We start from the raw sequence: 12,029 nt of genomic DNA, 5'->3' as shown, positions 1-12,029 counted from the left end.
AAAGATAAACATCTTATGGAACAAATAAGGCTTAAGAGACTCTAGAATTTCTCCATCTAATTTATCAGATTGACCACGGCAACAGCAGCCTCATCAAACAGATGTTAAAAGCTCTGCTGTCACAGCTCACATGAGATGAGCCACACTTTCCAGGGAAGCACCATTTTCCATAGGTGAGGCAGTCAGGTAGGCCATCACAGACTCATCTCCTTTGTTACACTAAATGCCTCCAGCAGCCCCTCTACCAATCCCATCTGTACAATGAGCCCACGTTTCAAAAACGAAGCTGAGTTACAAAGTACCTCAAAATGTTGATTTCTCATAAAATTCAGGGCTTCTTTAATCTTCTGGATGGTGCTGGGTCCCTTGCGGCTGAAGCTGCTGCTGGCTTGTCCACGATCAAGGTAGTCAGAACTTTCCTAAAAGGATAAACAGCACATTAAGATGATTGCACTCCTGAGCACCCCCCTAAAAGCACAGCCCAGGCTAAGGGTGGGAAATGGTGACCCTTTTATTAGCAGGGGATGCAGGCTTAGCTTCACACTGCAATTGCAGACCACAGAAAAGCCTGATTGGCTTTAAGAAGTAGCAGCATCTGGCTACTGTAACTAATGGCTAAAAGCAGATCGCAGCTAATATCAGTTTATCCCTAAGCACACAGTGGCTCAGAGATCTATCTTTCTTGTCAATAATTCTTGCAACCTGTTCTTTTTTTTGTTTTGTTTTGTTTTTTTTTTTAAACTGTTCTGTGGATGTGAAAATGAATCATAGAAATCACCAAGGTTGGAAAAGACCTCAAAGCTCATCCAGTCCAACCGTTCACCTATTCCCAACAGCTCCCACTAAACCATGTCCCTCAACACAACATCCAGCCTTTCCTTGAACACCCTCAGGGTCGGTGACTCCACCACCTCCCTGGGCAATGTGAAGATGTGTGTGACCCATAAAAACACAGGAAGAAAATTACATTGGGCACCACATTTTTTTGAGTAGACTCTTACAACAATGCCTCTAGGTTGGAAATCTGCAGCACCTTCAAGTCACCAGTTCTCTTAGGACAGAGGTCCCAGGCACAGTTCCTTTACCTGCAAGGAAATGGTGGGTGTTGCAAATGCATTCCTGTAAATCCAGTCAGCTTCTTCCTCCAGCTCATCATCTTCAGCACTTTTTACAGGGATGGATCTCAACTGTGAAAAGGCAACAGGAATAACAGCACATAAACCAGCTCCAAATCCTCTCTGAGCATCTAGATCCAACCACTGATGACAAAATGTCCAAACAGAAGATTTTACTGTATTTTACTCTCTTTCACTGTATGCACTGGCATGGAATAAAGGTCCTTTCAAAAGCCAGCAGCTTCAACATCACCTTTCACAAAGGTGAGTAGCAGGTCTCTGTGCACAGAGGTACCAACGTGTTTTAAAAGGAGGTTAAAGAGCAGTGACTCTTTGGGGAAATCTGAATATGGGGTGAAATTATGACAAAAATGTCATACCAGAATGATTCCTAGCAGCACAAAAGGACTTTGCTCTTACAAGAGTGTAAGTCCCAATCACCTGAATTAAAGCAGGTTGTAGAAACACCTTGCATGGAGCAGTTGCATTGACTGGCATAGCTGTAGGTCAGAAAACCCCAGAAAGCCTTCTCTGGTGCTGCAGTTTCACTCTTGCTAGGCAAAGGTACGACTCATGGGATTGCTAACAGCATCCAGCACAAAGGGTATCTCAGAAGAGCACAAACCCTGCACCCAGCAGAGCAACACTGGCACCCAGTGGCCAAAGAGAAACTATGACCAGTGCTAAAACCCCCTTGGATTTCCAGAGTCACAACAATTCAGCTTCATTGTCACGTTTGCCCACTGAGTTTCAGTTACATTTAAGGGGTGGGATGAGAGATGCTGAAATCCATCCAGAAGCCAGGTGAGAAAGTCAGCCTGCAGGCCCCAGGCCTGCTGTACTTGCTGGGAGCTGACATGCTTTGTCTGCACACTGAAACCCTTCTCCTCCCTCACCTGGAATCTCTCAGGCATGTCTGTCATTCGGATCTCATTGTCCTGATCTGTTAGGTGGCTGCTCTCCAGCTCACTGGGTTCATACATCTCAAAGATGCTACGCCGACTGACACGTTTCTTGGCAGTCTTCTTGGGTCGGACACGGGTTTCTCCTTCAGCTTCTTCATCCTCATATTCATATTCTTCCTCCATCTCCTCATCGTACTCATTGTACTTCTCAAACTCATCGTAGTCAAAGTCCACACCAAAGATTTCCTGGGCTTCCTGCAAAGCACTGGAATGCAAAAATTATTCTTCAGCCCCATTATGCAGTTCAAAAAAATACTGTTCTGGTCAAAACACCTATGGTCTAAGCTTTATTTTTGCACCAACGTTAAAAATTGTGGATAGATGCACAACTGTTTGAGCTTTAAAAGCAAATATTTCTCTTAAGGGACTACTATTGATATTCTTATAAAAAAAAAAACAATCCAGGGAAAAGGAAGAAGGCAGGCATTTACGAAGCCACGGACTTAAAGCCCCAACTTTACATTTAACAGATTCCTCTAGGGAACAAGACCAGCAATTTCCAACCACAAGCAGAATCACACTGAAGTTGCAAAAAATCAAGTAATCTGAGCATTGGTTTCGAGGCTCCAGGCCAACTTGCAATCAATACTTACGCATCAGTGTATCCTGGGAGCTTCTTCCTCCATTTTGGCTTCTTCAGAGGCTGTCCATCATCATCCACAATGAAGTCATCAATGTCTGGACACAGAGAACCATTTTGGCAAGTCAGGACACTCACATCTTAAGCCAGTAAATAACAAACTTCAGCTCAGCCAGTGCAGTTGGTGCAATTGCACCACAGACTTAGGTGGCTGCTGGCCTGCACAGCTACCCACAGCATCTCCTGCACCAACCTCAGGTATTCCAGAAGCCTGAACCACAATAACCAGCTAGATCTAACTTTTAAAAACAGGAAAAGCCACCTGGCAGCTATCAGTGGCTCAATTTTTACATCTCTTTCAGCACAATGTTAGCAAAGATGATGGGCTACTGCCCAAGAGCAGAACTAGGGCAGGTGTGCAATGTGCTACCAGGTGCTAAACAGAACCTCCACTAACATCTTTTGAAGCATTTTCCCTTTGAAGGAAGTTTAAACACTGAACACAGTAGCGTATGCAAAATGCTTCTGTTCATCTAAACTGTTCTGTCCAAATAAATCTGCTCACTTTTGATTCTAAAGATTGTACTGATCAGACCAACAAAAGCTGGACCACTCTAGAGCTACAGATTTTGGTTAACTTTAGGGAAAACCATACTTTGTTCCAGTGCTTTTATCCTATTACAAGCTTCAGACCATCCATACTCACCAGATTCATCTTCTTCCTCCTCCTCTTCCTCTTCTGGTGGTGCAACAGGAGCTTCAACAGCTTCCCCTCCCTCCTCGCCTTCGCCATCCTGAAAGATTTCTTCAGCAATGGCTTCCTTCTCATGTTCTTCCTTACCATAGTCCTCCTCTTCATCATCCTCATCATCAGACATTTTCCGCACACGCCTGAATTTTTGCTGCAAGCAAAAAAGCTTGTCAGTGCCCCTAAGTCCAGGCACAGACACACCAGCTTTCTGTTCACTGCTGGGTTAGAACTGTGCTTCCTTTGCTTTCCAGGTGATTACTGGAAAGAGCAGGAGGGACAAAGACCTGCTCAGCTCCAAGAGAGCCATACTGCTCATTTGGCACAGCATGCCACACAACACAGCTGCCTGCTGAAAACGATGCAGGAAGTGTAATGCATGCTCTAGGTGCCAGGGAGAGGTTGTGCTTCTTTCAAGCACTCAGCTCTTCCTTTTCAAGGGGCCAGGAGAAGGCAGGAGGTACCGCAGCAGGCAGGAGCCAAGCATCTCTGCTAAGATGCATCACACCATTAGCAGCAGCATGGGAACACAACTCACCCTTTTGACTTTAACACCCAAGTTCTCTTCAATGAGGTCAAAATCATCGTCCTCCAGGCGGTCATCAAAAGCTAACAGAGGAAAGCAGTCACAAGTTAAATTCTCCCTTTACTCACTTCAGAATGGACAAACCAGGAGAGGGTACAGCTTACCCAGGCTACGCAGACCCCCATGGCAGAGGGAGAGTTACACTGTGGCCTGCTATAAACAATCACCCCAAAACTTACTGCGCTTTCTCTTTTTATGGCCAACATCATCCTCAGAGTCCCCAGAGTCACTGGCTTCTTCCTCCTCTTCCTCTTCCTCATCATCATCGTCGTTAATGAATCCTTTCAGGTTCCCTTGCTCATCTTGATCGTCAAGATTCTCCTCCTCCTCTTCCTCATCTGGGGTGGAGAGCAACAAGCATTTGACATTTATGCAGTGTTTATCTGCCGAGTCACCTTCTCAGCTTTATACAAACATCTTCCTTCACACTACCCATGCAGAGAGTCTTAACCAAACACTTTTACTGACACAGAACCCAGTCAGCTGCTCATGCCGAAGCCCCATTTCTTGAGAGCATTGTCTCATGCACTCTCCGCAGATGGAACAGGTGGAGTGGTCACACCAGAAGAATTCCCATTCTTTTACTGTTTACTATCAGACTGTGTGTCTGAAAGTCCTGTGGGAGTGAAGGAGTCTATTTTCCATTACCAAATATAAAACCCATCTAAGAATTGTGAGGAAAGGAAGCACTTAAACAGCTGAGAATATTGACTACAGATGGTCACACTATCACTGCACAGTCACTGCTCCATCTGCAGTGACACGATGCAAAACAGAGCAGTGAAGCACACAGATGGTTCAGCAAAGCCAGAGCAGACAGATACACTCACCATCCTCATCTTCTTCTACAAATTTCTTGGTTACTCTGGGAACAACCTCTCCATCCTGGTTGTACTCCTCCTCTGACTCCTCTGCTTCACTTTCTACAAAGTCAGACATGGCTGCGGCGTCTCACGCAGGAACTGGGGACAGAGAACACATCCATCACAGCAGCTGAGGGATGGGAACACAAGCACTTCCCCCTGCTGGGTTTTGGAAAGAAGACAGCTAAGGCAAGGTTTCAAATCATCTGTCCAGGCTCTGAATTACCCAGAGCCCCCCTTGTCTGCACATCCCTGTCACCAGAGATTAGGCAAGTGAAGGCAGCAGCCAGAGGCTGCCGGCGCCTGTCAGGCTGTGTCTCAGTGAGCAGAACACGACTGTCACGACAGCACTCACTGCACAGCTGAGCTCCAGCTGAACCACAGAGCCAAAGCCCTTCATCCCATCCATACCCTCAAGCCTGGCCAGGACAGCAGCCCTACGCCAGCCCCAACGCAGCGCTGTGTCAGAGATCCACACATCTGGTGCACAAACACAGCAACTTCAAAAAAACCCAGGGATTTGCTTCTCAGATCAATTAAAAAAAAAAAAAAAAAAGGCAGATCTTGGAGAATCTTTTATGTCTTAAAACATGAATAGCTCCAGAGGAATGCGTTGGCCCTATCTCACTAAAGGAAGCCCACAACAAAGACAAGGGAAAGAACTCAGTTGCAAGCAGATAGCAGCTCATATTTCTTGGCTCAGGGCCCCATGGCTGCGGCCAACACCTATTTATGATGCTCCAGACAGGGAGAAGCCACAGCAAGCCAAGGCTGCTGCTCTGCACCAGACAGGACATCACCGCCCTGGCACAGCACGCAGGTACAGCGTGCTCCCTGCCCTCAGGAGGGCACTGCAGATGTCACACACTCCAGCATCCCCCTTCATAATAACGCTCCAGAAGGCAGTACATTGATCACTGAAGGCAGTGCAAATGCCAGGTAAATGCTTTCTGCATTTCAAAGCAAATGCCACTGATGAACCGTGTAACTGCGTGCACTGGAGAACAGGAGTTGCTTTGTTTTGCCAGCTTCAGCAGGAGCATGATGTCAGTTCCACACTTCCTCACCTATTCTTCTGTACTCACCAGGGTGTACGAACACAAACATCACTGCACACCAAGCTGCTTTTTCTACTGTTTCCACTTGTACAGCAAGGAAAAAAAACCTTCATCACAGTGCTACGTGCAATTTGATCACTCTCTGCTAGCAAAACATTTCACTTGCAGTTCCAACTTTCCTCCTCAGCACTTGTTCTACCATTTCCTGGTCATTTCAGTTCATGTCAGATGAAATTTGTTCGGACGCAGGGAACAGCTATGACTTTGGAAGCCCATCTCACATAATGATCCAGCTGAGCAGGTTCCACACAAGCCAGCCACCCACGACACCGGGAGCTTTCAGCTCTGCTGAATTCCACCCCAGGACAGAGGAGATGTCATTTAGCACAGCAAATGGAAGCGAGGGCAGCTATTACCATGGAGATGCTGAATCAGATACGTACTAACGATGCCTCTTCCACCCTCCCTTTGAGAGAGGCATTCATCTGAAATAACACAGAAGACAGGCAGAGACCTCTTCCCACATGGGTGAAGATATAGACTTCAGACCAGTGCTGCTGTTCAGAGAGCCGTTTGTCTGGCTCTAGGGATCCATTCTCACCGAGGATTTCCAGGCTACTCTGCCTGTATCAGGCACTGGATCCACCCTCAGAGCATCCCAGCAGCATCCCCGTTCCTGTAACAACCCCAGGAGAGAGTGGGAGATCGCTGTGGCACGGGAGCGAACACTAAATTACACGAGAACACTAAAAATGCAGGGAAACAGCACCCAGACCTGCATGTTTACCTCTGCAAGAGCAGACAGACTTCTGTGAGTGACTAGCTTTACCCCAGAACACCTCACAGCCAACAGACACTGATCAAGATGGACCAGGGTCAAGGGCAGCACAGTGATGGCAGCAGGAGCAGACACAGAGGTGTCCTGAGCAGTGCTGGGCCTGTGTGCTTACCTGACCTCTGCTTCAGAGGAGGGGTTCCTGCACTTTGCTCGGCTCAAGGGCACAGTGGCAAATTTCCAGAGTCTATAAGCTGCTTTTAACTGGAGGACACAGAGCAGATAGCTGTCTGCTGTCAATACAGTGACCAGAGATCAGGTCAGCAGGGCCAGGCACTGCAGGTACCGCTCTGCTTTGCTGAGGCAGACGGAGCTGAGCACGCTGCAAACCAGATGTTCAAGCACCTGCAAAGCCTTGGCCGCACAGCCAGTTATCTGCTGGCTGCTCAGGACTGCAATCAGAAGACTGCAGTGCTGGAGACAGGCACGGTTCTGTACACAAAACACAAGCATTAAGTTTAGAAATGGAAACACACGGCCAGCACCTGCAAAATATCAGAACAGATGACAAAGAGTGCCATGGCAGCACTGAGCCAAGGCAGGGACAGGACTGGCATCAGGAATGGCCCACAGAAGCCTCCCAGCCATAGCAGATGTAGGATGGGGGAAATAGGAAGCATCTCAGCTGTAATTGCAGAACCACAGAGCAGTCTCTCGTGGCGAGACGTTTGTTATTCAGCAGACCCAGCTGGACCCTGTTTGTGGACCCAGGAGCAGTCCCAGGATATCAGCGTCAAGGCAGAAAACAAGAAAAACTTGCTAACCTAGGCTCAGGCCAGAACTGCATGCACATTTCACAACACAAGCAACAATCCTGACTGCTCCCCATCCTTCATGGGAGCAACTACATCGAGCTCCCGAGCCACACCAATGCTATTTTGGGATGGTTTTATGGACAGGGATCATTTTAATCTCTGCCATTTCATGGCTCAACTCACAGATCACCGAGGATCTTTTTGCTAAACACCTTTGCCAAATTCACCACTGAACAGTTTGGTCCTGTTCTCATGTCTGCACTTCAAAGACAAAATGGGTGGACTGGAGAGGATTCAGAAAGCTCCGTGAGAATACGAAAGCTTGAAAACTGGACTCAAAATTAAAATGTGGTGCCTAAAGAAGCCCAATCCATTCATTCTGTCATTGAGGTGTTCGTGACATTAATCCTAGCACAGCAAGAGTACTCCACAGAGTAGGAGACTGCAACAATCTGCTCATTAGGAAAAAGCCAAACCAACTGCAAAGGTGACAAACCCACCAATCACAGAATCATAGGGGTTGGAAGGGACCTCTAGGGATCATCGAGACCAACCCCCGAACACCTATATTAAATAAAAATGCCATATTTGAGCCCAAATGCGTGGATTTAACACTGATCAAATGATTGTATCACCATCTTTAATTTGAAACATGTAAAGCCCACGAGAGCATCCCTGCGGAGCGCTGAGGCACTCACACCACAACCAAGCACTCTCACAGGCTCCTCATCAGCTGCAGGCTTCTGCTAAGAGCCACTCCTTGCTGCAAGCACAGACTTCTGCTGAGCCTGCCAGCCCTGCTACAGCACCAGTGACATGTAATGTATTTAGGTTTCACAGCTGTTTTATAAACTATGGAGGTCTGAAGCTAAACCAGATGTTCTCCCCCTCAATGGTCGGTGTGCAATGGAGCAAAACGAGGCATTGCAGTGCGGCGTTTGGCAACTGGAGATGAGCAATGCTGTGACAGAGGAAGGTCAGGAGAGGCACTGCAGCTCAGGCAGTTCCAGTACCTGCTTTGTGAGTCCTATTGCTCCTTGCCAGTCCCACCTCCCTGGTGCTATTGTGCTTCAGAACATCCTGTGGCAACGTGTGCCACGGTCTAATGGTACGTTGTGTGAAAAAGCACTTCCGCCTGTTTATTTTAGACCTGCTGCGTCATAATTTCCTCTAAGAAATAGAAAACTGACGTACCCTGCTTGCTTTCTCTGACCTCTCCACGACTTCACACACTTGTCTCGCATTTCCCACCTGCCTGTGTCCCCCTGGGGTGAGGAAACATGGGCTGAGCTCCCCCCTGCATGATGGGTGAACCAGAGATGCCTGCAGCACCCGGCACACAAGCTGCCAATACAGCAGCATGACAAAGTTTCCAGCTTTGCTCTCTGCACCTTTTAAGCAATTCCAAAACACACATTTTAGACCCTGGTGTGGCACTGAAGCATTGTTTCAAGAGAAGCCACTGCTGACACGTTCCCAGCTCCTTCTTCAGCACTGAGAACCGATGCAGAGTCAATCGCTGCAGTATTGGGAGCCTTCATTAAACCCACTGCCACCGTGTGAGCGCCCAGCAGCACCTGGGCTCTCTCTGCATCCTCCCACAGCCGTGTTTATCCACCCTAAATAATTCAGTGTCAAAATTCAGCGCTTCCTTTCCTTCTCCATAACACCACATCCAGAAAGAGGAACAGATGACTGCGAACCTCCACAATAACCACTCCCCACTGGCAGCACCACGCTCCCCTTACCCTTCACGTGTCACTTTTTCACTGATTATTGATCCCATGGAGGGCTGCTACCCCTCAGATTTTTTTTTTTTGGTGGGGGGGGGGGGCCCGAGCGAAGCAGGGCTGTGTCAGACGTTGATAACCAAACACAGCACTCCATCAGCACAGGACCTGCTCCTGAAGGCCTGGAGCGAGCAGGAACCAAAGAAGAGCACAATAAACCTCTAAGAAATTGAGATCTTCTTCCTGCCCAGCCGGCAAGGCAGCACGGCGATGCTTTCCTCCGCTCCCCTCCCGCAATCTCCACGTTTCAGCACAGCCCCACGAGAAGGCCCTGCCACACCTCGCTGCCCCCGTGGGTCGGTGAGGGTCCTCCCCACTCCACAGCCAGCCCACAGCCACGGCCAGCACTCAGCCGGAGCCCCGCAGCGCTGGGGCGGCTCTGCCTTCACTTCACAACCGAGGACGAGGCGTGGAGGCCCGACCGCACCCCCCCCACCCGCTGTTCCCCCCGCCCCACGGTGGCTTCCCAGCCGCAGGCAGGCCCCAGAGGAGGCTTCGGAGCCCGGCAACCTGCTGGCCGGAGCTCCCCGCGCCGCTCCCGTCTCACTCCTGCCGTTCAACCCGGCGCGGCCTTACCCGGGGCGCTGAGGGAAAATGGAGGCCTCGGCGGCAGCGGTGGAAGCGAACGAGGAGGGTGGGGGGAGGAGGAGAAGGAGGGGGGGGTGGAGCAGACGAGCTGCGATCTCCGGGCGGGCAGAGCGGCGCCACTTCCGCTTCCGGTGGCGGCCGTCGCGGGGATGCGGCGGGGCCCGGTGCCGGTGGTGGCCTTCGTGCTGGCGCTGGGCGCGGCGGCGCGGGGTGGCGGTTCCGGGCCTGTAACGTGCGGTTCGGTGGTGAAGCTGCTCAACGTGCGGCACAACGTTCGGCTGCATTCGCACGATGTGCGCTACGGCTCCGGTAATGGCTTTCGTTCCTCCCCCTCTCGGTATAGCGGGGTCTCGTTGCTGATCCTAAGCCTGATCGCCGTTCTTGTCTCCCGCAGGCAGCGGGCAGCAGTCGGTGACCGGCGTGTCGGCGGCGGATGATGGGAACAGCTACTGGAGGGTGCGAGGCCGCACGGCCGCTGTGTGTGAGCGGGGCCAGCCGGTGCGCTGCGGGCAGGCCATCCGCCTCACGCACCTGGGCACCGGCCGCAACTTGCACAGCCACAACTTCGTCTCCCCGCTCTCTGGCAACCAGGTACCGGCACGGCCCTGCGCCCTGGGAGCAGCCCTCGTGTGCCATACCCCAAATGGGCACATCATGTATCCAGGGTCTGCAGGCTCGGCCTGTTCTCTGGTCCCTGCCAGATCTCCCAGGACATACTGATACCCTGCTGGGTGCTCCGGTCCCTGCCGGGTCCCTCTTGTTGCTATCGGGTCCCTACTGGGTCTTCCACAGTCCCTGCCAGGCCCATACTGGGTCACTCAGGCTCTGTGGTGTCTCACTTGTTGCCATCTGCTCTCTCAAGTCCCTACTGGCCCCATCTAGTCCCCCAGCCAACCCCCATTTGTCACCTCAAGACCTCAGACCTACAAGGTTCTCCCAGGCCAAAACAGGTCCCTGTCAGCCCCATCTTGTCCCCCAGCCGTTTTTCCCAGTCCTCATTCCCATCCTATCCCTGTCTTGGCCTCTAGGGCCAGCCACACATTCTACCTCCCCCATGTCATGTCATCCCCCACGCAAGGTCAACATCCTGTGGCACCTTTGGGACACCTGCATAGCTCTGTGTTAACGAGATTGCTAACGAATCAGCACTCAAAACTTGCAGCCTGTAAATCTGAGCACCCCCAGAGAGCTGTCCCTTCTCTGTCCCTCTGACACAAAGGTGATACAAAAACCCGAACCCTGAAACTGAGTTGTTTTGGTTTTTTTTTTTCCTCCAGGAGGTGAGCGCCTTTGGGGAGGATGGCGAGGGCGATTACCTGGACGACTGGACAGTGCTGTGCAGTGGGACCTACTGGGCACGGGACAGCGAGGTTCGCTTCCAGCACACCTCCACCGACGTCTTCCTCTCGGTGACAGGCGAGCAGTATGGGCGGCCCATCAACGGGCAGAGGGAGGTGCACGGCATGGCCACCTCCAGCCAGAATAACTACTGGAAGGTGATGGAAGGCATCTTCATGCAGCCCGGAGAGGTCTTCAAAGCGGAGCAGCACCACGTTGAGTTGTGACAGACGGACTGATGCGTTTGGGGCTGCTTGGTGCGGGGGTGGCCCCTGTCCACATGCGGTTGTGACGCGCGCTGGGAAGTAGAGCCCAACATCCTGAATCCAACACAAAGCTGATGGTGGTGTTCTGAATTTGACACTTTGTGTTTGGGATCCAATGCAAAGCAGATCTCAGAATCCTGAATCAACATAAAGCAGATCCCAAATCCAGCACAAAGCTGATCCCAAAATCCTGAATCCAGTACACAGCTCAACCCGACACCCCAAATCCAACATCCCGAATCCAACATAAAGCTGATCCCAGAATTCCAAATCCAACACCAAAGCTGATGATTCCAGTGTCCTAAATTTGACATTAAGCAGATTCCATCTTCCCCCATCCAGCACAAGGTCAACCCCAAATCCCAGCTCAGACAAGTAGCAGAGCTCAGTGCCCCAAATCCAACAGGAGGCAGATCACAGAACCTCAGATCCAAGCACCCAAAATCCAATGCAAAGCAGATCCCAGCACCCCAAATCAGATTCCAAAGTCCCATTTGGACACAGATCCGAGAACCTCCAAATAAATCACATCCCAAAGACCA

The 12,029-nt window shown here is 50.5% G+C and overlaps 2 protein-coding genes across 2 annotated transcripts in view; one reads left to right on the top strand and one right to left on the bottom strand.

The window, feature by feature from the left end:
• The window catches only part of SUPT6H (SPT6 homolog, histone chaperone and transcription elongation factor), a 26,509-nt gene extending 16,553 nt beyond the window's left edge, over positions 1-9,956 (bottom strand). Inside the window, exons 1-9 of the mRNA XM_042811302.1 lie at positions 9,872-9,956; positions 4,825-4,956; positions 4,174-4,332; positions 3,947-4,017; positions 3,367-3,562; positions 2,674-2,758; positions 2,012-2,285; positions 1,086-1,187; positions 303-419 (exon numbers count right to left, since the gene is read on the bottom strand). Of these exons, the coding sequence (XP_042667236.1) occupies positions 303-419; positions 1,086-1,187; positions 2,012-2,285; positions 2,674-2,758; positions 3,367-3,562; positions 3,947-4,017; positions 4,174-4,332; positions 4,825-4,933 (1,113 nt within the window). The 5' untranslated portion in view covers positions 4,934-4,956; positions 9,872-9,956. The remainder of the gene's footprint in view (positions 1-302; positions 420-1,085; positions 1,188-2,011; positions 2,286-2,673; positions 2,759-3,366; positions 3,563-3,946; positions 4,018-4,173; positions 4,333-4,824; positions 4,957-9,871) is intronic.
• Positions 9,890-12,029, top strand: SDF2 (stromal cell derived factor 2). Its single transcript, XM_042811303.1, is given in 4 exon segments — positions 9,890-9,946; positions 9,949-10,192; positions 10,278-10,474; positions 11,161-12,029. Coding segments are annotated over 4 exon segments (786 nt in total). The 3' UTR covers positions 11,449-12,029.

This window comes from Centrocercus urophasianus, unplaced genomic scaffold (genome assembly GCF_019232065.1).
Source record: "Centrocercus urophasianus isolate 14NV4802_14NV808 unplaced genomic scaffold, USGS_Curo_1.0 seq_1271, whole genome shotgun sequence".
NCBI classification, from domain to species: Eukaryota; Metazoa; Chordata; class Aves; order Galliformes; family Phasianidae; genus Centrocercus; species Centrocercus urophasianus.
This window is presented reverse-complemented; position numbering and strand designations above follow the sequence as displayed.